General features: G+C 39.4%; 2 protein-coding genes across 5 annotated transcripts in view; both read right to left on the bottom strand.

Moving 5' to 3' along the window:
- Positions 1-16946, bottom strand: part of kank2 (KN motif and ankyrin repeat domains 2) — a 32069-nt gene extending 15123 nt beyond the window's left edge. The window contains exons 1-4 of one of the 2 annotated variants that reach the window (XM_030140673.1): positions 16847-16946; positions 8137-8218; positions 1810-1889; positions 178-1539 (exon numbers count right to left, since the gene is read on the bottom strand). In XM_030140673.1, the coding sequence (XP_029996533.1) occupies positions 178-1539; positions 1810-1849 (1402 nt within the window). In that variant the 5' untranslated portion in view covers positions 1850-1889; positions 8137-8218; positions 16847-16946. Of the gene's footprint in view, positions 1-177; positions 1540-1809; positions 1890-8136; positions 8219-16409; positions 16560-16846 lie in introns of those variants that run through there. The other variant, XM_030140674.1, reaches the window with a different exon arrangement.
- A 5767-nt stretch (positions 16947-22713) lies between these two features.
- The window catches only part of dock6 (dedicator of cytokinesis 6), a 42807-nt gene continuing 38466 nt past the window's right edge, over positions 22714-27054 (bottom strand). For all 3 annotated transcript variants that reach the window (XM_030140669.1, XM_030140672.1, XM_030140670.1), the window contains exons 46-49: positions 25846-25989; positions 25586-25692; positions 25317-25490; positions 22714-24013 (exon numbers count right to left, since the gene is read on the bottom strand). In XM_030140669.1, the coding sequence (XP_029996529.1) occupies positions 23971-24013; positions 25317-25490; positions 25586-25692; positions 25846-25989 (468 nt within the window). In that variant the 3' untranslated portion in view covers positions 22714-23970. The remainder of the gene's footprint in view (positions 24014-25316; positions 25491-25585; positions 25693-25845; positions 25990-27054) is intronic.

The raw sequence follows: 27054 nt of genomic DNA, 5'->3' as shown, positions 1-27054 counted from the left end.
AGTTTGACACTCCTGATCTAGTGGAACATAAGTAGATATTTTCTTGATTTACTATATCAAATATGTGTTTTCTCAGACTACATTTGCTGGTGGTTCCATACTGACCTACACTGGTCTCTTGAATAAAAGGTGAATCATTGTAAATTCTTAATCTTACACTACCAGCTGTGCACAGACCTTCAGTTTGTACTCTTTGTTGGACCTCCAGTGCTCTGGTTGCTGGTTGAATGGAGGGAGAGCTGCATGTCTCTGCTCGCAGCAGTGCGCCCACCTCCACCACCGTAGGCTGCTCCAATGTGTACACCTGGATCCCCACTGTTCTCTGCTCTCTCTGCTGTGGCTCCTGGGTGAAGCTAACCAGCGTCTGCAGGCTGCAGTCTTGAGCCTTTTGCCAGCCCATACTAGTGGCCATGACTGGATGCTCTGCCTGAGGGCCCTTCTGAGCCTGTGCTACCTGTTGCTGTGCAGCCTGCAACTCCTGCATCGTCCTCTGTAGCTGGCCCTCAAGTTGACCCACTTGATGCTTCAAAGCTTGAGTCTCTGGTTGGAGTCCTAGATCCTTCTCCTGAACCCCAACTCCAATCTGTCGACAACTCCTAACATCCTCTGGTCCGACTCCAATGGTACGCACTTCCCGCTTTGCGTCTGGTCGTGCCCCACCTACAATTACTGTGTCCTCAATCTCACACCCTGAGTCTTGCTTAGAGCCTTCAGGAGTGGTAGGAGACAGTGGCCCTGCTGTTTTGTTGCTGTTCTTAGCTCCAGTGCTTACATCTTCTTCAGGGATGTCGATGTAGAGCTCTCCTCTGGGGCGCCCTCGACTGAAACCCAGAGTGTGGCCCAAAAACTTCTGACTCTTGAGCTGGACACTGAGTTGACGTTTTTCCTCCTGTAGCACAGAGATTTTGACCTGGAGTACAGGGATGGTCTTCACCTGCTCCTCAAGCTCCTTTATCTTCCGGAGGGCTGCTGCCATCTGCTCCCTAACATGCTGCAGATGAGCTGGGGTTGGTGTAACCGGGGTGGAAAGACCAGAACTCATGGGGGTGAAGGAGCCACCTCCTCCGTGGGCCCGATTGTAGCTGTGTGCACTACTAAGAGAGGTGTTCGAACCCACCACGCTGCTGGTCATGCTTCCCAGGTTGGAGAATCTCCGCCCGTCTTTCTCCTCTTCCAGCTTCCTACGTGCATCCAACAGGGTTTTCTCCACCCGGGCGGTGCTAAAGCTGGGCCTCTGTGATGTATGATAGCCTGGTGCACAGTAGGAGAAGGATGAGTGCCGGCTGTCCATGCTGGTATTAGAGCACAGAGACTCTGTGGAGGTCCACCAGGAGCCGGTGTAGCCATAACCACGGGGCAGGGAGCCATAGCGCGGCCGGCGTTGGATAGGCACCTTCTTGATGGTGTTTCCCTTCTCTATGTCGTTAACATATTTGAGGAAGTCTAGGTCCAGACGGTAGCCATAGGGGGTCTCCACTGAGTAGGGCGCCTCCTGCTCTTTGCCGTGCAGTGAAGGGGGAGCGGGTGGGTTGAGTTTCCCTGAGGGGAAGGAAATCAAGTTTAAACAAACGGAAATCTGTGTCTAATCTTGGGCTCAGACTTTAGAAAAAAGGGCTCCGGTGTATTTATGTATTCTGAAACAATCACCAAATTAGGTACAAAGTGGACCAGTGCAGTTCATGGTAACAGGACCTCGGATGTGTAAGCATATCACAAGTGTTTATCACAAGTTATGTCAGAATAGCTCAGGAATTAGCTTAAAATAACTATTATGGTGACTTTTATTAGTAAAATAAACAGAAAATGCACCTGGAAAGCTGGGGTCCATATGCAGCACCTGCGCCATCATGAGCCTGGGGCTGATGTTCAAGAGTCACCCACAAACTCACCTGTGAAGAAATATATACACATTACTGATTACACAGATATCGTACACTGTAAAAAAATCCTGTTGTTTTTACGGAAAAAAACTGGTAGCTGTGGTTTCCAGAACAATACTATAAAAAACACATCCAACTGTAAACATATTTACAGGGTAACATGTAGATTTAACTGGTAAATGGACTGCATTTATTTAGCCCATTTTATACACCTTCATTGTGTCCAAAGCACTTTCCAAAGCCACCAGATCAATTTAGGGTTCAGTGTCTTCCATGGACACTTTGACACATGGATAGTCGGAGCCAGGATTCGAACCACCAACCCTTTGGTTATCAGATGAGCCGCTCTACCAACCCATTAGTTTAGAAGTTTAAAATGTTTAATTACCTCCGCCAAGGAGGTTATGTTTTTGCCAGGGTTTGTTTGTTTGTTTGTTTGTCTGTCCGTTAGTGTGCAACATAACTCAAAAAGTTATGGACAGATTTTGATGAAATTTTCAGGGTTTGTTGGAAATGGGATAAGGAAGAAATGATTAAATTTTGGTGGTGATCGGGGGTGGGGGGGCCCCACGGGGGGGCCCATTTCCAACAAACCCTGAAAATTTCATCAAAATCTGTCCGTAACTTTTTGAGTTATGTTGCACACTAACGGACAGACAAACAGAGACAAACAAACAAACAAACAAACAAACCCTGGCAAAAACATAACCTCCTTGGCGTGGGGGGGGGCCCACAGGGGGGGCCACTGATCAGCCTTGGCGGAGGTCTGCGCTCTCCGAGTGCTTCTAGTTGTTAAATGTTTACTTTTTAAAAACTTTTTGATTAAAAAAAAAAAGCAAGTAGGCCGTTATTTCAACATTATGGTCTTGCAATTTAAACGGCACCATATTGTTTTTCAATTTACAGTTTGATTTTCTAAAAACAATAGAAATACATCATTTCTACATACAAATCTGGTTTTGTTCACATACTCTTCCTGTAAAAACTACAGCTATATTTGATTCAATCGTTAACACAAAAATCTTTTCAAATAAACAACTTTGCATTGCATTGTCACTTACAGTTTTTTTATGTTGCAATTTTACAGCTTTTTGATGTTAATTCTACAGTCATTTTTTACAGTGTACTACATGAGTCTGTTCACTTTTCATTTCAACAAAACTCATATTTATTGCTCTTTTTTTTTAACAATACACCGCATTGTCTTTCCCTTTTTTTTTCCATATCTAATTTTATCTGCTCATTTTTCTGAGCACAGAGGGTCACAGCCATTTGTGTATTTGTTTCTGTTCTGAGCATTCAGAGAAGACGAGTTACAGGGGAAAGTTTCCTGGCAGCTGATTCCAGTGCAGAGGTTTGAGACTGCCAGTTACAACCTTATTAGGAATCATCTGCGCACACGCTAAGTTCACTTCTCAATTTAGGGTTTACACTCTCCCTGGCTTTCTCTACATCTTCCTCCACTGCTTCTTCTCTATTTGTCCATTCCTGTGTTTTGCTGCTGCTTTTTACCCCATTCAGTGTCAGCTGATGATCAGGAGGTCTTCACACTCTCTCTCTGATTCCTCACTTCAGTCGCTCATTACTTCTCACACAAACAGCAAGCTGAGAACTTCAATCCATTTTTCATAGCAGATGTAATGCATTTTGAACATACAGGGGGATACAGTGAAGGAATGACCCGGGCAGCACAATGCCTGTAAGTTTGCGCCTGCTTGGGAAAGATTAACTTTCTAGGTCATCACTTTGTGGGAAAGGGAGATGTAATGTTTAAGCCATCCACAGCATTAACCAGTCCAACTTTGTTATAGACTTTAAGTAGCTAAGATCAGACGTTTTTTACCACAAAACTCCACGTTCAGTTGTTTTTCAGGGCACGCTTAGTTCACTTCTATTCCTGCAGCGAGAACTGAGTCTTTAAAGTTGATCTTTTTCTCTCTCTCTGCCTCACTCTCTCCCTCTCTTTTTCTCTCTGTCGCTATCTTGTGACCCTCGTCAGTGCTTGCTCGTTTGTGAAAAGTAGGGCACTTGGAAACACTGACTAAATTGACTTGGAATTTTTTGAAGTCCCGTAGTCAGTTTAATGTCTCGGTGTGATTCCCCTTATCTGTGCCCCTTCATCACCATGTCACAGCCAGAGTGCCGCACAGTGTCAGGCATGGAAATAAAGTATGGGCATACAGTCACGTTAACATCTATACACTGAATGTTCTCAGTGAAAGCTGCTTTGTTTTGAGTCTAGTATGTGTATGTGTTTCTTCTTCTTTTTTGTAACTTGTTTAAAATAAATATAAAGCAGGGGTGTCAAACTCATTTTAGTTCAGGGGCCACATTCAGCCTAATATGATCTAAAGTGGACCGGACCAGTAAAATAATATAAATAATAGGATAAGAACTTATAAATAATGTCAACTTCAAAGTTTTTTTCTATGTTTTTGAGTGAAAAAAGTAAAATTCCGTAATGTAAATGTTTACATCTATGAACTGTACTTGAACATAACATGAACAAATATGAACAACCTGAAAATTCTGAAGAAAAATAAGTGCAATTTTAACAATATTACACCTCAGTTTATCATTTACACATGTACATCCCAACTTACAGATCACAGTGGATCTACAAAAACACACAACATTTAGTAAGAGGTAGAATATTGGTACAATTCCACATACTTCTCTGAAGACATTTCAGGTTATTCACATTTTTTGCAAAAGGCTAGTTTTGCTTTTTTTTTTTTCTACACTAAAACAAAGAAAAATTTGTAGTTTTCCTAATCTATAGTTTATTATGATAGTATTTTACTGGTCTGACCCACTTGAGATTGAATTGACCTAAAATGATTCGAACATCCTTGATTGTTAATATCGTCAGTGTAATTTCTGCATTTCACAAATTCATCCCAGGGGCCAAATTGGACCCTTTGGCGGGCCGGATTTGTCCCCCGAGCTGCATGTTTGACACCTGTGATATAAAGTGACTAAATTAAATCAAATGGAATGGAAAGATTACACTTTCTTTAAGTTAATACGCTGCTAACTCGGCTCTAGCTCACACTTGCAGAATTTATTTAGTCCCAGATGTCAGGTTGGTTTTACTAAGCTGAGGAGATTTGTCGAAAAAAAAAAACAACTAAATTTAAGGAGCTCTGTGGAATACTTGATCACATGCGGCAACTTATCTTGAATAATTCCACTGAGCACTTGTGTCTGTTCACTGGTATGGATGGAAAAAGTTAGACTGCTGATGTGCTGGGTGTTGTATAGGGATGTCTGGGTATGACTACAAGTGTGAGAAAGGAGGGGAGTGGCTGGGAGTGGGAGATGTTTGTGTATATGTGTGTGAGAAACAGAGTGTGAGAGTGTACAGGAGGGCGGAGGACAGCGCTGACAGGGGACAGTTGATGAGATATAATTATAGTCTCCAGTTTAGCAACCGAACATCCCATCCCAGCAGACACTGTCCACTCGACTCCCGTTTGGAATTCATAGTGTAAAATCACATCTATGCATAAAAACTAGGGCTGCATGATATTGGAAAAAACTGACATTGTGATTTTTTTTTACCCTGCGATATGAAAAAATACTCAGGAGGATATAATAGCTGTGTGGTGCTGATGTAAATAGTCAAACAAATTAGTTGTGTTTCCTCTCATTGTGTCGACAGGTGGAAGGCACCGTCGACACAGAACACATGTTTCAATATCATCTGTCTTATTGCTGAAATAATTCCAGATAACTGACGTTGCTTTTCTTTTTGGCACTAAGTCTTTGTTTTAGGTGATTTTCTCTTCGTTGCTCATTACCTCCGCCAAGTGAAACGGTGGAAGTTATGTTTTCATGTTTTTTCTCTCTCTCTGTTTGTTTGTCTGTTAGCAAGATAACTCAAAATGTTATGGGCGAATTTCCATGAAATTTTCAGGAAATGTTGATACTGGCACAAGGAACAAATGATTACATTTTGGTGGTGATGGGTGGGGGAGGGATTTTTTGTTTGTCTGTCTGTTAGCAAGATAACTCAAAAAGTTATGGATGGATATGGATGAAATTTTAAGGAAATGTTGATACTGGCATAAGGAACAAATGATTAAATTTTGGTGTGTGATCGTGGGGGGGGGGGGCTTTGATGAAATTTTCAAGAAATGTTGATACTGGCACAAGGAACAATGGATTAAATTTTGGTGGTGATCGGGTGGGGACTTTGATGGAATTTTCAAGAACTGTTGATACTGGCACAAGGAACAAATGATTAAACTTTGGTGTGTGATGGGGGGGGGGGGGCTTTGATGAAATTTTCAAGAAATGTTGATACTGGCACAAGGAACAAAGGATTAAATTTTGGTGGTGATCGGGTGGGGACTTTGATGGAATTTTCAAGAACTGTTGATACTGGCACAAGGAACAAATGATTAAATTTTGGTGTGTGATGGGGTGGGGGGGTGGGGGGGGGCTTTGATGAAATTTTCAAGAAATGTTGATACTGGCACAAGGAACAAAGGATTAAATTTTGGTGGTGATCGGGTGGGGACTTTGATGGAATTTTCAAGAAATGGTGATACTGGCACAAGGAACAAATGATTAAATTTTGGTGGTGATGGGGGGGTGGATTTTGATGAAATTTTCATGAAATGTTGATACTGGCATAAGGAACAAATGATTAAATTTTGGTGTGTGATGGGGGGGGGGGGCTTTGATGAAATTTTCAAGAAATGTTGATACTGGCACAAGAAACGAAGGATTACATTTTGGTGGTGATCGGGTGGGTGGATTTTGATGAAATTTTCAGGAAATGTTGATACTGGCACAAGGAACAAAGGATTAAATTTTGGTGGTGATCGGGTGGGGACTTTGATGGAATTTTCAAGAAATGTTGATACTGGCACAAGGAACAAATGATTAAATTTTGGTGGTGATGGGGGGGGTGGATTTTGATGAAATTTTCAGGAAATGTTGATACTGGCACAAGGAACAAAATTATTACATTTTGGTGGTGAATGGTGGGGGGGGCTGATCTGCCTTGGTGTATGTCTGCGCTCTCCGAGTGCTTTTCTAGTTTTTCAATGTTGTTACCAGCGACTCACTCTATGTGCAGGGGCGTGGTCTGCTTCAGCAAACTGATTAAGAACGATTGTGATTGGTGGATCGCTGGACTAGGATGAAATTAGATGAGAACATGTTGAGTTCATTTGCCTCCTACATTGCAGAATCTGCGATGTGACTATTGCGCACACGTACATTGCAATGACAATGCTCAAATGATATATTGCGCAGCTCTAATAAAAAAAAAAAACAACTTGCTATTCTAGCTTCTAATCCATGGTCCCCCCCCTCATGGCTTCTCTGGGTGCCATTCATCCCACATCACCCCCTCAGAGCGCCCACGTCAAAAGGCCTCCACATCTGCTTCTCCAACAGTGCTTCTCACTGGGTGTTTCAGATGTGTTACCAAAGTGTGTATATGCAGTATTGAGTGTGTGTGTGTGGCTGGGGTGGAGTGGTTGACCTTCTTCCCTCACTCAGAAAACAGAGTTCCTTTGAGATGACATCTGAACAGAGACCAGTGTGCTCTTTTCCCCACAACCACACCACCATTCTTCACTTTCTCTGACCAGTCTCATCTAGGACAAATGCCCCCATGCCCCGCCCCCTCACCCATACATACCATTACTAGCGGAAGTTAACAGCCTGCCTACCATTAAGATTAACACAACCCTCAGGGGGGTAAAATGCAGGTCATCCAGCACAAATTACACGTTTCTGGTATGTCTCGCAAGATGTCACGAGAATAACAGTTTTATACTCAAACTTCCTTCCCTGACTGTTAAGTAAATAGTTTGTTTGTACACACAAGGGAGCTTCAGGTTTTATAACCAAACTCCAGCATGTGAGTATCTGGAGGATTAAAAGTGGATTTGTTTTACAGCTTTGGTATGGATTTCTGTGTCTCTGGTATATCAAGAGAATGGAAGACCACCCTGTAGAGCTCTTTAAAATGCCAGGCTTCATTTCGAGGTCAGTTCTCCCAAGTTTATCAAACTCATTGCTTCCATTCATTGAGTCACCTTATTATTATTACCATTACAAAGGATTAGACCTCTGTATTGCTAAGTCAGAAATACCACTTTTCCCACCACCACCACCCAGAGAAGATCTTTATGGAGTTTTCCGCTGCCTAATTCAATCCCTCTCCTGATTGTTATTCTGCACAAGCTTAGGGATGGTTTGTGAATTAGGAAAATAAGGTTTTTCCACTTCATACCAGCTTCTTTGCTGCAAGGAAAGGACCTCTCCTCCCCAGTCTCCTTACTGTCCCTTCCTTTTGTTGCGATTCCAATCAGCACCTGGAAGAAACGAGAACATAGTACCAAGGTTATAATAGTTTTGGATTTTTCATTATAGTTTAGTTTTATGTAGTTATGACTTTTTTTTCTCTCTAATTCAGTTAGTTTTGATTAGTTTTTAGACCACATTTGCTAGTTTTTATTAGTTTTCAGTTTAGTGTTAGTTTTTTCATATCTTTTATCTTCCTCGCCGTCATATTCACATAAATCCCATACAGGACTCTGCTGCTTTCTCCCAACTTTAGTCTTCATGTTTCCTTGTAAAGTGGGGATGAGAAGCTGACTCTAAACCAAAAGTGACCAGAAGTGACGGACTGTTAAGTGTCGTACGGTGCTGCCAGCTAAAATTGCTCCAGTGAAATAAATCAATTTCATATCAATCCGATATTGACAAAGATGAAAACGAAGGGAATTTCATCCATAATTTTTATACATTTTAGTTTCAGTTAGTCATCATTTTTTCTTTTAATTATAGTTTTTGTTTATTTCAGTTAACGAAAATGTTTCTTCAACGCTAGTTTTTGTCATTTCGTTAGTTTTCGTTTACAATAATAACCTTGTACAGTGCACGTTTTAAATAAGAAGTGATAACATGTAGAGATTATAACTTCACTCATTAAAGGGGTGTAGCTTTGTTGACACAGAGATAAATACAGACTTATGAAAGGTTACAAAAGACCGGTCCCCACAAGACGATAAACACAGGTTGCAAAGCCAGAAAAAAACGTCTCCAAACATTCCAGTGGTTGCGACTGACATGTCAGATGTGAACAATAAACCCCAATAAGATGCCAGCTATACTCTGAGCTCCTGGATGAAGTCTTATCCAGGCAAAGCTGCTCCCCTTCTCATCCACCTTTCTAGAAGCCAATTCCCTCCACCCCATTCCTCTTCTCAATTCAAGGCTCTCTAATCAATTCAAGCCTGGGAGCCTCCCTGCCATGTGATCGGGCAATGTTTTCTGTTTTCTTGCCTCTTTGACTCACACTCCTAAATGCAATGGCACACACCCCACACCCTCCGGTTTTAGTGGGAGCCATCATTATCAGCACAGATCACCTATTAAGACACAAGACTAGACTGATTTCATAAGCCGTATAATGAATGCATTCCCCTTCATGGACACAGACTCGGAGCTCGCACTTTAACGGCTGTGTGCATGTCCACCAGATAAGCTGCATGACTGTGTCTGCTGATTCTCATTCTTTGGGCTAGAGCTGCTCACAGTCAGGCTACAGTGTGAGAAAGTGGTCGACATTTTGTTGTAGGGCCTCACCGGCTACAAAACAGCACTAAGTGACCTTTAACTAATATCATAATAAGACTTGTTGTTGTCCGGCCCATTGTTTTTTACCACTGTCATGCCAATACCGCAGAGGGTGGAGGGGCAAGGGTAGAAATGGACCTTTAAGACTGGAACGTCAGCCAAATCACAAAGAGCCATTCATTCAGCCCCTAGTTCCACAGCTGGTTCTAATATAAAGCAAGGAGGGGCATCTCGGAGTGAGACAGAAAGACAGGAACAGTGTGTATGAGTGTGTGGCAAGAAAATTTGCCTCAGAACAAACAAACAGTTGATGAAGTGCTGTTAAGGACCCACACACTGACAGAAACTGGAAATACAAGTAACAGACGGTAGTGGTACAGTAGTGGTATGTGATAATGTCTAGACTTGAAAATGACTTTTACAGACGATACTAAACAAAATCAAAGTTAATAGGTGCTTATATATCAATGTCAAATACAGCTCATAAAGGTTGGGATTAAATGAAGTGATGGAGCAGAGTTTGTACTTGTGACCGTGTGTTGGCACAAATGGCAAGGAAGACAAATTCCAAATGTTACAAGAGACAACTTAAACTCCTGTCGACTCCTACACTGCACAGATGAAAACACACAGCTCCCCCCCAACACACCAACACAGCCCATGCCTTCAAACTCCCACACATTAGCAAATACAGCTGTAGCTTTTAAGTTGATTTATTTGGGTAAGGGCACCACTGATACAAAAACGAGTAATCTCGCTGTTTTCAATTTGTCTGATAAACCTGACACTGCGATGATTAATTACCAATTCGTCATTCTCAACACCGGTAGCAACATTTTGACAACTTTTTCTAAAGTCAATTAAGCACAGGCTTCTAGATTTGCCAGTGTATGCACTTTACTTTCATCATACCACACTAATTGACTCGGAAAAACAAAAATAATACTGCCAGTGGAAGTAGATTTAGGCCTGATGATGAAAGGGTTACAGGAAAGGGAGCTCCATCGTTCTATTCCCTAAGGGTCCCGAAACAACCCAGTCACTTCCTCCCAGTCCAGGAGAAGGAGTAACAAGAAGGAGAGTGTAAACGAAGAAGAAAAAGAAATAGGGGAGAGGAGTACAGTTGGAGGAGTTGGGGATGGTGGGAGAAAGAGAGTGGGGAATGTGAGGAAAGAGAGTCAAAGTTGCAAGAGGAGGAGGAGAAGAAAGAAAAAAGAAACACTGCTGAGAGATTTAAATGGAAACTTCTCAAATGTGAAGACCAGGACTGCTCATATTTGGCCTCTAGACGAATGAATCACTGCAAATCCTTCTACGCTGACACCAGAATGTAGTCTACTACTCCTGTTAACATAAAAAGGGCATCAGAAAGTTCACACACTCCTCACGCTGAAAAAATAAAGTTACAAAGGATGTCTCCTCGTAATTTTAAATGGCTCCACCTAGAAGATTACCATCATTTGTGCATTCCACGCCTAAAAATAGACAACAATGGAGAATCCCTATGAGAAGCAGCATTTTGTCAAACTAAATAAAGCTGTTACTTTTGCTTCCTTTTACTGTAGCATCCATATAAAGTTCTTTGAAGTGTGTCGCAAAGCACTTAATATAGATGTTACAGCACATAAGGAGACGCTGTTGTTGGCCTCCATTCTTTAGGGTTGAGGTTATCTACTGTGACTTCTTTTTTCCCCCCTCCTTTCTCTGCAGAACAGATGGCTTCATTCAACCAACTGGTCTTGAATGAATAATAAATCTGAAAAATTACAACAAACCTTTCTCCCGCACTGCGTAAGAATGCTAAATGTAGAAGCAACAAAAGCCGTTTGTCAGCTATATAACGCGCTGTACTTTACGTCACTGTACGCTTGACAGATGAGGGCCTTCACCACGTGTAACGACGCCAGATGATCTCATATCAACATGGCAACACAGTGTGTGCTTTTGCTGCTGGTGGACATGTGGTTTCTGACTAATTTGGGCTGTAAAATTCAGGACAGTGAAATCATAACCCAGTAGAAGTCCTCGCTGCCCTTTAGCAAAAAGCCCTGTTTTTTACATTAAGGAGTGGTGGTATGGCGAAGCAGACGGTGCTGGGCTGAAGCAGTCTGGTGCTGGCTATAGTACAGCCAAAAGGGAGGGGCCAGCAAGCTCACATTACCCCTGGAACAGGAGCAGAGTAAACACCCGACAGTCTGCTATTGGTCATTGTGCTAGCCTCCAACAGGAAACTGAGCAAGGGTGGGGTTGAGCGGCAAGGAGCGGCACCGGAAAGGAGAAAAAAGAAAAAGACCAACTAAAAAAAAGCATTTGGGAGAGAATTCCTGTGCAGTTGTGGAGGTGGGGATCAAGAATGATGCAGAACAGAGAGGCAGACTGTTGCACTGCTGTGAAGAAACTGTGGGGTCTGCTGCAAAGGACAGAGACAAAGTCCAGACGGCTGTCGGAGGACCGGTCAGAGCAGGGCCGGGGTTAAAAGGTCAGACCGGCATGTGTTGTGGTCCTGAGCGAACGACTCACCACAGCAGAGGAAGCAATCTGACTGCAGCAGGGATGAAGTTAAGTGGTTCCCTCTCAGGGAGTTTATCAATTACTTCCTGATTCACTAAGATCTGCTGATCAACCGCGGACACAAAATGAAAAAGAAAACCAGCCAGGAACAACATGTTTGTGAACTTTGCAGGGGCAGAACTCGGTTTTCTGAATGATTATTGTATTAAAGGAGCTCAAGTGGGATTACATGGGAAGATAATGACTTTATGGCCCTCGAACTAAACCTCAAAAGCCAGATTAGACCATATGTGCACTGAAAGCATTACAATAATTACCAAATCAGTCCAGTTTATTAGGGAGTATTAACCCTCACTATCTTCACTTAATCGAGCTGCTGTTATTCTGCAGTTTTAGACCGTATGTTTATTTTTACTTTAGTCAAATTTTCCCCTCAAGAACTTTTTTTTCCTGCCAGCAGAAAATGATGCAGTGATGGTGTGAATAAGATATATTTCTAGGCTGTTTAGGAAAGTGGAGACATGGATACTGACATATAATTTGGGTTTATGATGAAATGTTTCACATCTCAACATGGGTATGTGATGACAAGACTGACATGAAACTCTATATAGTGTAAAACGTATGTTACGGATTAAATCAACTCTACTATCCTTGATATGTATAGCATTTTTGTGTTTTGTGCTTAGTCAGAATTCATTCTGATATATGTAGGATTTTTAAGTTACTTATGAGATCTGATATAGGAATTTAGGGTACACTAGAAAAAATCCAAATCTTAACAAGAGTATTTTTTTCATTTCTAGTCAAAATATCTCATCACACTTAAAATAAGACATAATCACCTAAAGAGTAACTTTTCAGTGAGATATAAGAACTTATTTTAAGACAATAGATCTTGAAAATATTATTTCAAGAAGTCTTACCAAGATAATTTTCACTTTTTTTGCTTGAATTAAGCAAAAAAAAAAAAAAAAAAAAAAATCTTGAATTAAGTAAAAAATCTGCCAATGGAACAAGTAAAAATGATCTTGGTAAGACTTCTTGAAATAAGATTTTCAAGCTCTATTGTCTAAAAATAAGTTATTTCATCTCACTGAAAAGTTATTCTTTGAGTGATTATGTCTTATTTTAAGTCTGATGAGATATTTGGACTAGAAATGAGAAAAATACACTTGGTAAGATTTTAATTTTTTCCAGTGTAGGTAGAAGGATGGGGTAAAGGGGCAGAAGATTCTAAATTAAACTTCATCGTGCTCCTTTTTGAATGTTTTCCCTTCTTTTTATATAAATCTTTCTGTTGTTTGGTTTTAATATTATATTCGAAACAAACAAACAAACAAACAAACTGTTGGTACTTCTCATTTTTCAGGATATAAAGCTATACATTAAAAAAAATGCAATGTTTTTCATTGTCATATCTGATGATAATGTAAATATTTTGTCATTGTCAAAAAGTCATCTGAATATGTTGCTGAAGGCTGTGGAAAATTATAACTTGTTTTTTTTTTTTTTTTGCCATTTTTCTCCACTTTATGAAGAGAATTAAGAAAACACTTATAGCTACACCTCTACTTTACAGAATAAAAAACACATACTTATTAAAACAACTTATTTCATATTACAAAGTTGTAAGTTCAGTGTTTTCAAGTGATCTTCAGCGCAGGATTTCTTTGGGTCTTATGTCAGCGGATGAAAACACAATTAAAGCTGTGTATTGTTCTTACAGAACAGATAATTCATCGTGCACTTTAACAACTCAAATACCTAATCAGCACTAAACCCTAGACAGTGACAGATAAACTCATGTAGGTTTAGGACGTAATTTCATTAGTCTCACTAAACCATTTAAATACCCGGCGTGTGGGCTAGTGTGCAAATGGGGTTTATAACCCTGCATTCCACCCCAGCACCCCTGGGTCCAAATGCTGTAATGAGAAAATCACATTCCAGCCCGTCAAGAAAACCTGATGAGGGAGACTCCAGCTGCACACTAACCTGACCAGGAACTCCCAAAACTGCAGTCTAGGCTACGGGACTCCCACAGGAATCCACACTATCCACAATTAAAGGAACTGATTTTCATTCACTACCTCTTAAACCAATGTTGTCTGACTCAGATTGTGATTTTACATGTCTGTTTTATACGGAGCTGAGAATTGGGGAATCTGATAAAATAAAGCCTACCCTAATGGAGGGTATAATCCTCTTTTTCTTGGAACTATTGTTAACTGATTCCACTTTGGGGTCATTTCTGCTGCAGTTACAATCTGCTCCCGAAACAGTTGTGGAAAAAATTATTAGACCACCCCTTGTTTTCTTCAATTTCTTGTTCATTTTAATGCCTGGTACAACTATAAGTACATTTGTTTGGACAAATATAATGATAACAACAAAAATAGGTCATAAGGGTTTACTTTAAGAGCTGATATCTATCCATTTTCCATGGTTTTTCATGATAACAACCAAAATCACCCGAGGTCCACAGGTTTTACTAGTCCCGTGCAAATGGGGCTTGAAATATTTTTGTGACTCTTCAATTGGACTCAGTTATATATTCAGTTAAAGAAAAAAATATTAGACCACCCCTTGTTTTCTTCAGTTTCTTGTTCATTTTAATGCCTGGTACAACTAAAGGTACATTTGTTTGGACACATATAATGATAACAACAAAAATAGCTCATAAGAGTTTAATTTCAGAGCTGAGATCTATCCATTTTCCATGGTTTTCCTGATAATAACCAAAATCAGTTAAGTTCTAATACATCAAAAACTATGACATTGTACTGCCAAAAACAGTGCTTTTAGGTATTCCACATTTTCTTTTCTGTCTGTTTTAGTCACATGATACACACAGGAATTAGTACTTGACTGCATAACCACTGTTTTTGATGACTTTGGTCTAAGAATTTTTTTCTGTGACTATAGATATTTACATATTTAATTTTAACCCATAAAGACCCAAACATCCACTGTCGACCAAACCATCTACTGATCTATAATGTTTAATATCTGTTGATCCACTAATCCTATCAATACATGTAAATAATTGGTGTAAAATGCACTTTGTCATCTTTTCAAGGTCATCAGATATGACCCATTTGGACGTTCAGAGGCTCCGTAGTTACCGTGGAAACACCGTCATCTTCAGCAACATTGATTCACCAGTAAAACCCATGGAATTTAATAAATGACAGTGGATGGACGCACTGGGTTTGTGTTCAGTTAATGATATCTTTTACTCAAAAAGTCACTTTTTCTTCAGTTTTCTTTGTTTTTGATACAATAAAATAAAAACAGTGCTTTTACGTAATCCATGTTTTCTTTTCTGTCTGTTTTAGTCACATGATACACACAGGAGTTAGAACTTCATTGCATTAACCATTGTTTTTGATGAGTTTTGATGGTCTAATAATGTTTTCCGTGACTGTATTTTGCAGTTTTAGAGTTGGACTGTGCATATGAGTGCAGACTCAAGTGTAGTGTATCCATGTAATGCCCAAATAAGAAGACACAATCCCTCTGCGGACGATGCAGCTGCTACAATATTTGGCTCTTCACCCGTATGTGATTTGATACAAAGGGTAGCCCATTACACAACAGCTATACAGTGGTTTATTGTATGATGTAGGGTAACAGGCTGATGACTACACTCCCACATCCTGCCAAGTTCTGCATGTCCTTCTTCAAAACAACATCTGACGTGTTTACTGATTCATCGGAACAGTCTAAGTCCTGCCATATAAAGCTGATCACTATCATTAAACAGTCTCACACATTAACATTAACAAAGTACATTTAAGGAAAAGTTTATAAAAAAGAAGGAATGTGCCCGGAATAGTTTTTAGTTCTATGAAAAGAATCCAGCTTGAGTCTGGTTTTCTATTTTCTTGACCTGCTGACATAGAAAACTATCAGACCTTTGGGGAGGATATGAGCTGCCCTGTGTGACCACTGACCAGCTTCAGGAGGAGAAGAGCTGCAAATCTGAAGCCAGGACGCGTAAGGAAAAGCTGATGAACATCTGGAAGTAATGAAAACTTGCAGAATGCACGGACCCACCCTCTCCCCTGAGTCTTCACTGAGCTTTTCTCTCTCTTTTTTTTTTCTTTCATAATAATTTTAATGAAATTACTAAATGGTTTCTGTTGCAATGTGATGCATGAGGAAAAGTTACACCAGATGAGGAAAGACAATTTTTTTTTTTTTTGCTTAAGTCAGTGAATAGGGGTAAAAGTTAGTTCTGGGCTCCTCACTCCTTCCACCATGAAGCCACAGAAAATATTAATACAGACTATGAAGCTGTGGGATGAATTTTGTAGAAATCCTAAGGAGCTACAGAGCCTCTTTAGGGATTTGGGTCTAATTAAACACATGCAAGTTTGTTATCACACTTAATATTGACACACTTACCTTAAATGTGCTTATAAATGATGATATTATAGAGGATTAATAGACGCCAGCGTGCAGCGTTTAGCTCATGAACCAAAGCAGTGATGCTCTGAACAAAAAGACACGCACTGAAGAGGCGAGGAAGAGTCTCAGTTTATCATTCCTCTAAGGCTTTGACTCAAAGAAACGCTTGATAAAAAACAGATCGGATCCAAAGAGCAGGCGGGGGAATGAGTAGAAGTGAGGAGCGGTGGTTTTTAAGGCATAAAGGATCCGTTACTTGGGGGTTATAAGAGGAGCGGAGGGAATGGGCAGGACCAGCCGCTCCACAAAAGAACTCACACTCAAGAAGCGATGGATACAAGAGGAAGAAAAAGAAGATGATGAAAAAGAAGAAGAAGATGAGTCAAAGCCGGGTTTTAGATGAGAAGAAGAATAAGTTGTGTGGTGTTTCTTACCTGCCCTCTGGAAATCCTTTCAGCCGCCTCGGCCCAGGGGCGCACACTGACAGAGACAAAAACACCGCAGCCGAGATGCTCCGCTCCGCTCCCCCCCTCCCGCACCGGAGTCTTAAAGGGCCAGCAGGACCTCACACACCGGACCCCCGCGCTCCTCAAGGGCTCCACCACTTCACAAAGGGCCCCTCTGACCTCAGTGGGGGCCACTGTCTGCACGTCAACCATTGTTTTGAATGGACGTTTATGAACCTCTGTTGTGGATAGACCTCAAAGGCTCCAAGAGGACCCTGAAGAACCAGAGCTGCAGAGATGGGTTTATTATGAGTAAAATACATGAGTAATACATGCATTTTACATGGACAGTGCATGGGAAACCGCAGATATATAGTCTAATAGAAGATGCACAAAAATATGTAAAGCATTCAGCATTTGTACAAACAAACAAAGCCTGTTTTGTTTTTTTTTTACTGAATGGTCAAGGAAATCTAGAACCCCAGCTCCCTGAAGGCTGCAGAGATGGGTTTATTATGAGTATAATACATGAGTAATACATGCATTTTACATGGACAGTTGATGGGAATCCCCAGATATATAGTCCAATAGAAGATTCACAAAAACATTTCAAGCATTCAGCATTTGCACAAATAAAGCCTGTTTTTTTTGTTTGTTTGTTTGTTTGTTTGTTTGTTCTGTTTTTTACTGAATGCTCAAGGAAATCTAGAACCCCAGCTCCCTGAAGGACCAGGGCTACAGAGATGGGTTTATTATGAGTAAAATACATGAGTTAATACATGCATTTTACATGGGCAGTGCATGGGAAACCCCAGATATATAGTCTAATAGAAGATGCACAAAAATATGTAAAGCATTCAGCATTTGTACAAACAAACAAAGCCTGGTTTTTTGTTTTTTGTTTTTTTTTTTTACTCAGTGCTCAAGGAAATCTAGCACCTCAGCTCCCTAAAGAACCAGGGCTATAGAGATGTACTTATTATGAGTATGAGTAATACATGCATTTTACATGGACAGTGCATGGGAAACCCCAGATATACAGTCCAATAGAAGATGCACAAAAATATTGCAAGCATTCAGTATTTGCACAAACAAACAAAGCCTGGTTTTTTGTTTTTTTTTTTGTTTTTTTTACTCAATGCTCAAGGAAATCTAGCACCTCAGCTCCCTAAAGAACCAGGGCTGCAGAGATGTTTTTATTATGAGTATAATACATGACAACAGAGGTAGATACAGAACATTTTACATGGACAGTGCATGGGAAACCCCAGATATACAGTCCAATAGATGATTCACAAAAATATTTCAAGCCCTATTTGTATGGGACTAGTAAAACCCTTGGACCTCTGGTGATTTAGAAATGAACCTCCTAAGTCTGTTTCATGCAGCCTTCTCACAGATAAACAAATCCTGATTTTTATTCAAGGCTCGGGGAAGTGTAGAACCTCCCTAAAGAATAATGATTTTATCAGGATACTAAAGAGCAGAGTAAAATATAAAACAACAGTAGCAGATCCAGAAAACTGAAGTTCTTGTAGGGTGGCATGGAAAGCTGCTGCATGGGAACCATACATCTTTAGCCTATTTCAGTGGATTCAACAGAAGATCTACAAAAATAATTAAGCACCATTTGTGTGGATCTAGTATTACTTGCGGTGATTTTGCAAAAATTAACTCCAAAGTCTGTTTCATGCAGCATTTGCACAAACAAACAAAGCCTGTTTTTAGTTGTTTTTTTTTACTGAATGCTCAAGGAAATCTAGAACCTCAGCTCCATAAAGAACCAGGGCTGCAGAGATGTTTTTATTATGAGTATAATACATGACAACAGAGGCAGATACAGAACATTTTACATGGACAGTGCATGGGAATCCCCAAATATTTAGTCTAACAGAAGGTTCACAAAAAATATTTCAAGCTCTATTTGCATGGGACTAGTAAAACCTGTGGACCTCTGGTGATTTAGAAATGAACCTCCTCCTAAGTCTAGCATTCACACAGATAGACAAATCAGCTGGTGCATGGGAACCGTACAGATATAGCCCATATAAGTGGATTCAACCGAAGAGCTGCAAAAATAATCAAGCACCATTTGAGTGGGTCTAGTATCACTTGCGGTGATTTTGCAAAAATTAACTCCCAAGTCTGTTTCATGCAGCATTTGCACAAAGCCTGTTTTTATTTTTATTTTTTTTACTGAATGCTCAGGGAAACCTAAAACTTCAGCTCTCTAAAGAATCAGGGCTGCAGAGATGTTTTAATCATTAGTAAAATACATGACAATAGGGGCGGATCTACAAAATTTTACATGGGGTGGTTTGGAAAGACAGTGCATGGGAATCCACACATGTATGTAATATGTATATGTTGCATTTATCATCAGCAGCACAGCCTTCATCATCCTTGAACAGGAAACAGCAAATCACTCCAAATCACACAGATGTAGAGTCACATGGGACTAATATAATCACAGGACCTCTGTGTTTGCTGAAATAGGGTAGGTCATTAAGAGTGGAATTTTTAATCTACAAATTACAGACATGGCAGATTCACACAGGACAACGATCACAGGCAGTTTCTGTAATTATTACAAATTACCAAAGGTCCACAGGTAATACTAATCCCACGTGAGTAGGGATTTAAAAGGTTTATTGTCATATCATGCCCTGTATCAACACCTAAGTGTCTTTAATGCACAACACGAACACCAGTGTTGAAACAAAAATGTACTGACTTTAAAAAAAAAAAAAAAAAAAGCATTAATGGAATACTGAAAATATTCCATCACAAGTTAAGGTTCTGTTCTGTAAAAATAGTCTAAATAATATCCTCTGAGATACAAAATAGAATACAAAGCCTCTAGAGTTGCCCTCCATAGATTAGCCCCTGAATAACAAAAAAAAATACACTAATTTATTTTCTAAAATAGAAGTATTCTTTGGAAAAGTTTGTGAATATTTACACCAAAGTCATGTGGAATGCATTGGAGAGGCCTCGGTCACAAGATGAAAATGATGTAACAGACGTGAGATGAAAGTAACATAAAAGACTAAAATGATGAGAGATGTAAAAGGAACTTTCACAGAGGATGTTTATACAAAAAAAAAGGTCACGTGTGTGTATGTTACCATCTGACTAGTCTGTTTTGTGTCTATTAGTCAGTTGTGTCGCTACCTAGATAATCTTTCCTGTTTTAAGTGATTAGAGTTAATAAAAAAAATAGAGATTATGACATTTCATCATGTTATTTTGGGCCCTGACGAGGCACAATACACATCGTTTGGGTCCTGAGATGAAAAAGTTTTAGAACCACTGCCTCAGGGAGACACGAATCCAAGGAGTTTGCTATAATGAATATAATAAAGTACTTGCAAAGACCTTGAGGTTTCTCCAGAAAGATGATGTAAGAAATCTAATGGGGTATCTGAGCGAATTCAAAAACTTCCAACCATGAGAACAACATTGAAATCCAAACAAATATAAAAGAGAAATAAGAAAAACTGTGTACTTTTTAGTGTGGACATGCGTAAATGATTATTAATCTGGCAGGAAATGTGTTATAAAGCACATATTTGCTTTAGAGGTAGACCCAACTCCCAATAATCTATCACCGTATCTGCAGGAAAATTTTGTGACTCATGTCTTCAAACTTAGTATTCAGAGCAGGATGTCAAAAACAAACATTTAACTAGCCGAGTGTGAGCATCCTCTGAGAGCAAATTCATTTTCAGTTCATTCCCAGGTTTACAGTGCTACTGAGTACCTGATTATGAACACAGGGCCCTGGGCTCTGATAAATTAGACAAACACTGCAGAGTATAATGGGCATAATCAGCCGCAGAAAATTAAACAAACGTTATGGGAAATGAAGGCCAGGATGGCAGCTGGATCAAATAGATCCTGGGCTTGTCTTTATGTTTGCGTAACCTAAACTTTACTGCAGATGTGTGTGAATGTACGAGCCGCTGTAATTTAGCACAACACACAGCCTGGAGGATGAAGTTTCCAGGTTGCTGCTTTGAATTAATCTGTGAAGCTTCACTTGTGTCGTATCAGTTAATGGCAGATTATTATACGGTATTAACACAGTCATGCAAGATGTTACTGGGTAAAGTTAGTGATTAAATGAACATGTCTGGAGTGAAGAAATTAAGAAACAAAATCCATAACAAGCGGTGCCAAGCACAACAAACCCCGCCCCTCGCATGTATTGTGGCTTATTTTGGCGTCGATCCAGCTGTCATTATATCTATGCATGTATTGATGTAAGCATATCAACTGCCTCTATATATGTGCCAAGTTTGAAGTAGATTGAAACAAAATTAATGTTTTTATAGACATGTGAAATTTTGCCCATTATAAGTAAATGGGAAAAAAAAGATTTAAAAAATTCATTACTTTTTTTTTTTACTTTGACCTACTGTTCCCAAAATGTAATGAGAACTATTCTGGGTCACTAGCAATCTATAAACCAAATTTGGTATGAATTCAACCAATAGTTCTGCTGCTACAGACATTTGAAATTCTGCCCATTATAAATGAATGGGAGAAGAAAAAAAAGATTTTAAAAATTCATAAAAAATTTCAACTTTTCCCAACTTTTCCCAAAATGTTATCACATCCCTTCTGGGTCACTCACAGTCTATAAACCCAATTTGGTATGAACTCACCCAACATTATTGCTGCTACAGACATGTGAAATTTTGCCCATTATAAGTAAATGGAGAAAAAAAAAAGTGAAAAAATTCCTAAAAAATTGAAACTGACGCGTTTTCCAAAATGTAACGACATCTATTCTGAGTCACTGGCAATCTATAAACCAAATTTGGTATGAATTCAACCAACAGTTTTGCTGCTAAAGACGTTTGAAATTTCGCCCATTATAAGTACATGGGAGAAGAAAAAAGACTTTAAAAATTCATTAAAAAATGTTAACTTTGATCTACTTTTCCCAATATGTTGTCACATGTATTCTGGGTCATTGGCAATCTATAAACCCAATTTGATATCAATTCAACCAATAGTTTTGCTGCTATAGACATGTGAAATTTCACTCATTATAAGTAAATGGAGAAAAAAAAAAAAAGATAAAAAATTGTCCAAAAAATTGAAACTTTGACATATTTTTCCCAAAATGTAATGACATCTATAGTGGGTCACTGGCAATCTATAAACCAACTAGAAGCACTCGGAGAGCGCAGACCTCCGCCAAGGCTGATCAGTGGCCCCCCCCCGTGGGCCCCCCCACCCCCGATCACCACCAAAATTTAATCATTTCTTCCTTATCCCATTTCCAACAAACCCTGAAAATTTCATCCAAATCTGTCCATAACTTTTTGAGTTATGTTGCACACTAACGGACAGACAAACAAACAGACACACAGACAAACAAACCCTGGCAAAAACATAACCTCCTTGGCGGAGGTAAAAATAAGGTATGAATTCAACCAATAGTTTTGCTGCTACAGATATTTGAAATTTCCAAATTAATGTTTTTATAGACATGCGAAATTTTGCCCTTTATAAGTAAATGGAAAAAATAAAGATTTAGAAATTTCATTAAAAATTTGAAGTTTGACCTACTGTTCCTAAACTGTAATGAGGTCTATTCTGGGTCACTAGCAATCTATAAACCAAATTTGGTATGAATTCAACCAATAATTTTGCTGCTAGAGTGTTAACAACCAAACAAACAAAGAAACAAACCGAACCAAAAACAATACCCCTTGCCTCCCCTTCGGGGGGTGGGGGGGTGGGGGGGTGGTTATGCCATGTAACATTAGAAACAGTAAAATAAATATCCATAAACTACCATCGTATCACTGTGACATCACAAAAACAAACTAACCACAAGAGTAGGAGGAGAAGTTTAATAGAAGGCAGTAAAAAATGTAAATAAATAAAAAATGTTTATCCAATGCATAAAAAACATTTCCAGCCTTGAAAAATGACAAAAGTACAGATATTTTAGTAGGTACAGTGTTAATGTGCTGCAGTTTGTTTACAATAGTGCAATATAATAGATACAGTAGATGGAAAAGAGCTACATGGACTATAAATCCTCCACGACCTACGCAGTGTGGTGGATACATACAAGATATTTGGAGTGCTTTCTGGCTGCAAAAGAGAAACTGCCTTCAACCTCACACAGCGCGATGCATTCAGGCGTCAGTCCGTACTGTGGGGTGATGTTTAATGTCACAGTATAAATACATTTTCTGTGTGTGAAAGTGGACAGAGCTTCTGTGATAAACATCTTATATGAGTGCAGTGCATTATACTTTACAAGAGAGTTTCACAGTTTAAAAAAAAAAAAAGAAAAAAAAGAAAAGAAAGAAATACATTTTACGATCCTGTCCCTTCTGCAGTTAAGTCAGAGGCCTGAGCTTGGACAGATCGATCCCATCTCTGCTCTAAAATTAATTCATATGAGAGATGGGCAGATAAATGTGACAGCTTGAGAAAGGAGGAATGTCAGTTATTTGGTCTGTTGATAATAAAAGAAAGCTCCTTGGGAATATTTAATCATAAAATCTGGCAGTGAATGAGACCAAGCATACTTTAGGAAAAAAAAAATCTCCTGTAAATTAACTAAGGCCATGGTGCAGAACGACTGACCACTTCTTTTAGGACAAAAAAAAACTTAAAGCAAAATACAGCAGGAATGATGAAAGTCAAACACTTTAGCAGCCCTCATCTTTTAAAAAGATCACTTTGGGTTCGTCAGTGTGGAGACTACTTTCCCCAAATGATGGTGTTTACAGTGCAGATAACCTTCCAGTATAAACAGCGGAGGTTTTCTCCTACAGAGGTGTGAGAGGAGACTGGCAGGGTGCTGGTTCAACAAGGAAAGAGGTGACAAGTGTGTGTGGATTTGCATGTGTGTGGTGACGGCGGCGGCGCTGGGGATTATGGCATGACTGGGTGGCCGGGCTGGGGGTTGGAAAGGGGTGGGGGGGTAAAATAACGAGCTAGACAGGGGAGAGGATGGTGTGTGTGTGTGTGCTTGTGACAGTTGGTGTATCATGGGGGGAGGGGGAACAGACGGGATGGGATGTATCTACTTTCTGAGGCTTGTTTCTTCTGCCTTCTCTTTTGTCCTGTTTGCTCCGCTAACAGTCGACTCTGCGAAGACTGGACCTACTGTAGGAGTTCCTGTAAGAAAGGAAATCATGTTTTACCTTTATGTGTTTGTATTTCTCTGAAAGCTATATCACAAAATCTGCAGTCGATTGAATTATACTTGGCATGACACTAGTCGTTTTCCATTGACCCTGAAATTGCGCGAATATAACTTGCGCATAAAAATGTACCTAATGGAAAGATGACAATTTCGCCAAAACTCTTGTTTTTCGATTAAATGTTTTTGCACTTGCAAGAGGTGTTTTTTTTTGGGCGTGACACAAATGGTATATCACGCAAAACTGCAATGGAAAGACCTTTTTCCACAACTAGTCACGTGAAAAAAAAAAAAAAGATCTTGATGGACGTTACAACAAGCAAAGAAGAAGAGATTTAAAAGAAACATGGCGTGGTATGTGTTGACACACCAGAAATCAAATAATTTTTTAATTTAGTACGGGATAGAGGGGTAATACATAATAATAATGAATATATCTGTAAATCAATACGATATTTACGTTCGTCGCCATGTTTATGGAATGACTTCTCATGTCATCTCGCGATAATAAATACACAAATCATTGAATTGTGATTTAATGGAAAAACCAACATAACGCACTTCTGTTTTTTTCACCATTTAGTAAATATCAGTAAAGTTTTGCGCAGATGTCCAATGGAAAAGTGACTACTGTGTACAGTGCAACTGAAGTTGTTCCAGGCAAAAATGTGACCGAGCTCTGAATAAGGTCTTTTGATACTAGGGCTTCAAGGTCTTTAAATGAGCAGCTTCTTTAGAAAAGTTACTTCAAAGTGTTGATTATCAGGGGATAAGAGAATGAAGAACCTAAACACACTGTTTCAGGATATTTAGAAAACGCAGCTACCTGTAAAATGTTAATCTGCACTCAGTGTTAAAGCGTATCTTTGGCAGGTGCTGTCGGCTGTAGCTGGTTTTGATTATAAAGCCAGCGGCCCACAGACCATCACATGCAAACACAGAGTTGATGCCAAAAACAGATGAAAACAAAAACATATGTGATAGTTTCCACAGTGCTTTCATCATTCACCAACTTTCTTTTATGAATTTAAGTGTTGTTAAATCAATGTCACATATTATACTTTTTAAGTCAGTTTTGAAGTTTATTCACTTTCATGTATTTGTATATATATAAAATTCTACATGACAAACAAAATGTACAAGTCTATGTCCTGGAGCATGATATAGGTTCATATTATGTTACTTTTGTTGGTTTCAGTGTTGAGAAGCAGCATGAGCTCATTTTGTGTGTCTCTGTGCGTGGGTGTTGGTGTGTGTGTGTTCAGTGTCTCATGTTACCGTTGTGTTTGCGTAGTCTGAGCTGGCAGGGCTCTGTAGAGCTGAGGGATCTTGCGGTTGATGAGGGGACCCAGAGCTTCTTTCAGTTTATTGTAGTTCCTCTCCAGCTCTCTGTGGTACTCCTTCTGATCTGGCCCAATCAGAGCTTTATTCTTCCTCAGGGCGTCCTCACACCTGCATGAAAACACAGAGAGGAGGAAGAGGGAGCTGGGATTTGTTTTTATTAGTTACACAGCAGTCTACATCTGGGATGCGGAGTGTGTCATCACCTCTTAGTGAAGTCTTTGAAGCAGAGGCGCAGTTTGTTGTGATGGCGAAACAGCTTTGGGTCATCAGGAATGTCGGAAAGAAAGACCTGCGCCACCTCAAGGGGGCCCTGTGCGGGGGAGAAACTATTACATATTTGCTGAGGAATGTCTGTCACTACTTAAAACACTGATCCAGACTGTAACTCCCATCCAGGGTGTATTATAATAAGATACAGGCTCTTAACCTTTCTTAACCTTTTAAAAGTAATGTGAAACTGCACCTGGTTGACAGTGGTGCCCACGCAACCCTGAAGCACCATCTGCAGCATCTTAGAATCAGCTGGGTCTTGGTTTGTGGCAAATGCGAGCTCTTGAGTCTTTTTCTGCATGTCCTCGATAGCCACCTCCATGGGGACAAGAATGATCTAAAGAAACAAAGACATGCTTTTACTAAGCTGATAGAGCGTCTGACTAACAACCCCTACAGGGAAAAATGATGAAAACTACATGCATAAAAACTGAAACTAAAACAAGGCTTTGAGTAAAAAGATAACTAAAACTGTGTTATAGATTTACAAAACTGACTGGATAAAATGAAACTGTACAGAATATGTCTTTGTTAACTTTTCACTTGTATTTTGGGTAGCTATGAAATCTGTTTTTTAGCTGTGCCAGTAGATTAGTGCATGTCCTGCGTCTGTGAAGCCATTCCAAATACAGTGCGGCAGCAAAAGGTCCAAACACTATATGTATAAAAATAATGGGACAAACCTATAGGACATCCTATTCCTGTTGATTTGACAAAATATCCTGATAAACAGAACGTGCGGGGACTTTTAATACCCCTCGGCCAAATATAGTGTAAGATTCTGTTGAAAGTCTCTGCCCTATAATTTAGATTAGATTGTCTTTGTCTAAAACTTATTACATACATATTTAAATGTGAAAGTACTCAGATATTATCACTGCACAAAGCCATTTGACCTTGAAAAAGTAGATCAAGGTCACCTATTTTCAATAGGTTTCTGCTCCATGCCAAGATGAATGCACAGTATAAATTTTGTGCAGATATCTCAATGCATTCTTTAGATAATGCGATTATGTTGTTGAAAGGACAGACAGATGGACAGACGAAACAACAATTACAATACCCCTCAGTCGAGGGGTAAAAATGTTTACATCACTTACTGTCAATAAGTATCATGATAAATGTCAAGTCAATATTTCTTTTAAGTTTAAAGACTGATTTTACTTGCTTAAATTGATAATTTATTGTGAGAATGTGACAAATATTTCAGAAATCTAACAAGTAAAACTAACATAAACTGTAATTTCCCAGTTTGGGATAAATAAAGTACATTTATCTATCAAAAGACAAAAAAAAGTTTATTAGTTTAATAAAGTATTTTGTAATGCTTTGGAGTTTGTGAAAAAAAATCTACCTTTAAGATGAAATAATGTTTATTCCAATGATAGTTCTTGGATTATAA

The sequence above is a fragment of the Sphaeramia orbicularis genome, chromosome 8, assembly GCF_902148855.1.
Source record: "Sphaeramia orbicularis chromosome 8, fSphaOr1.1, whole genome shotgun sequence".
NCBI lineage: Eukaryota > Metazoa > Chordata > Actinopteri > Kurtiformes > Apogonidae > Sphaeramia > Sphaeramia orbicularis.
Note: the sequence above shows the minus strand (reverse complement) of the source record. Positions and strands in the feature narration are given on the sequence as shown.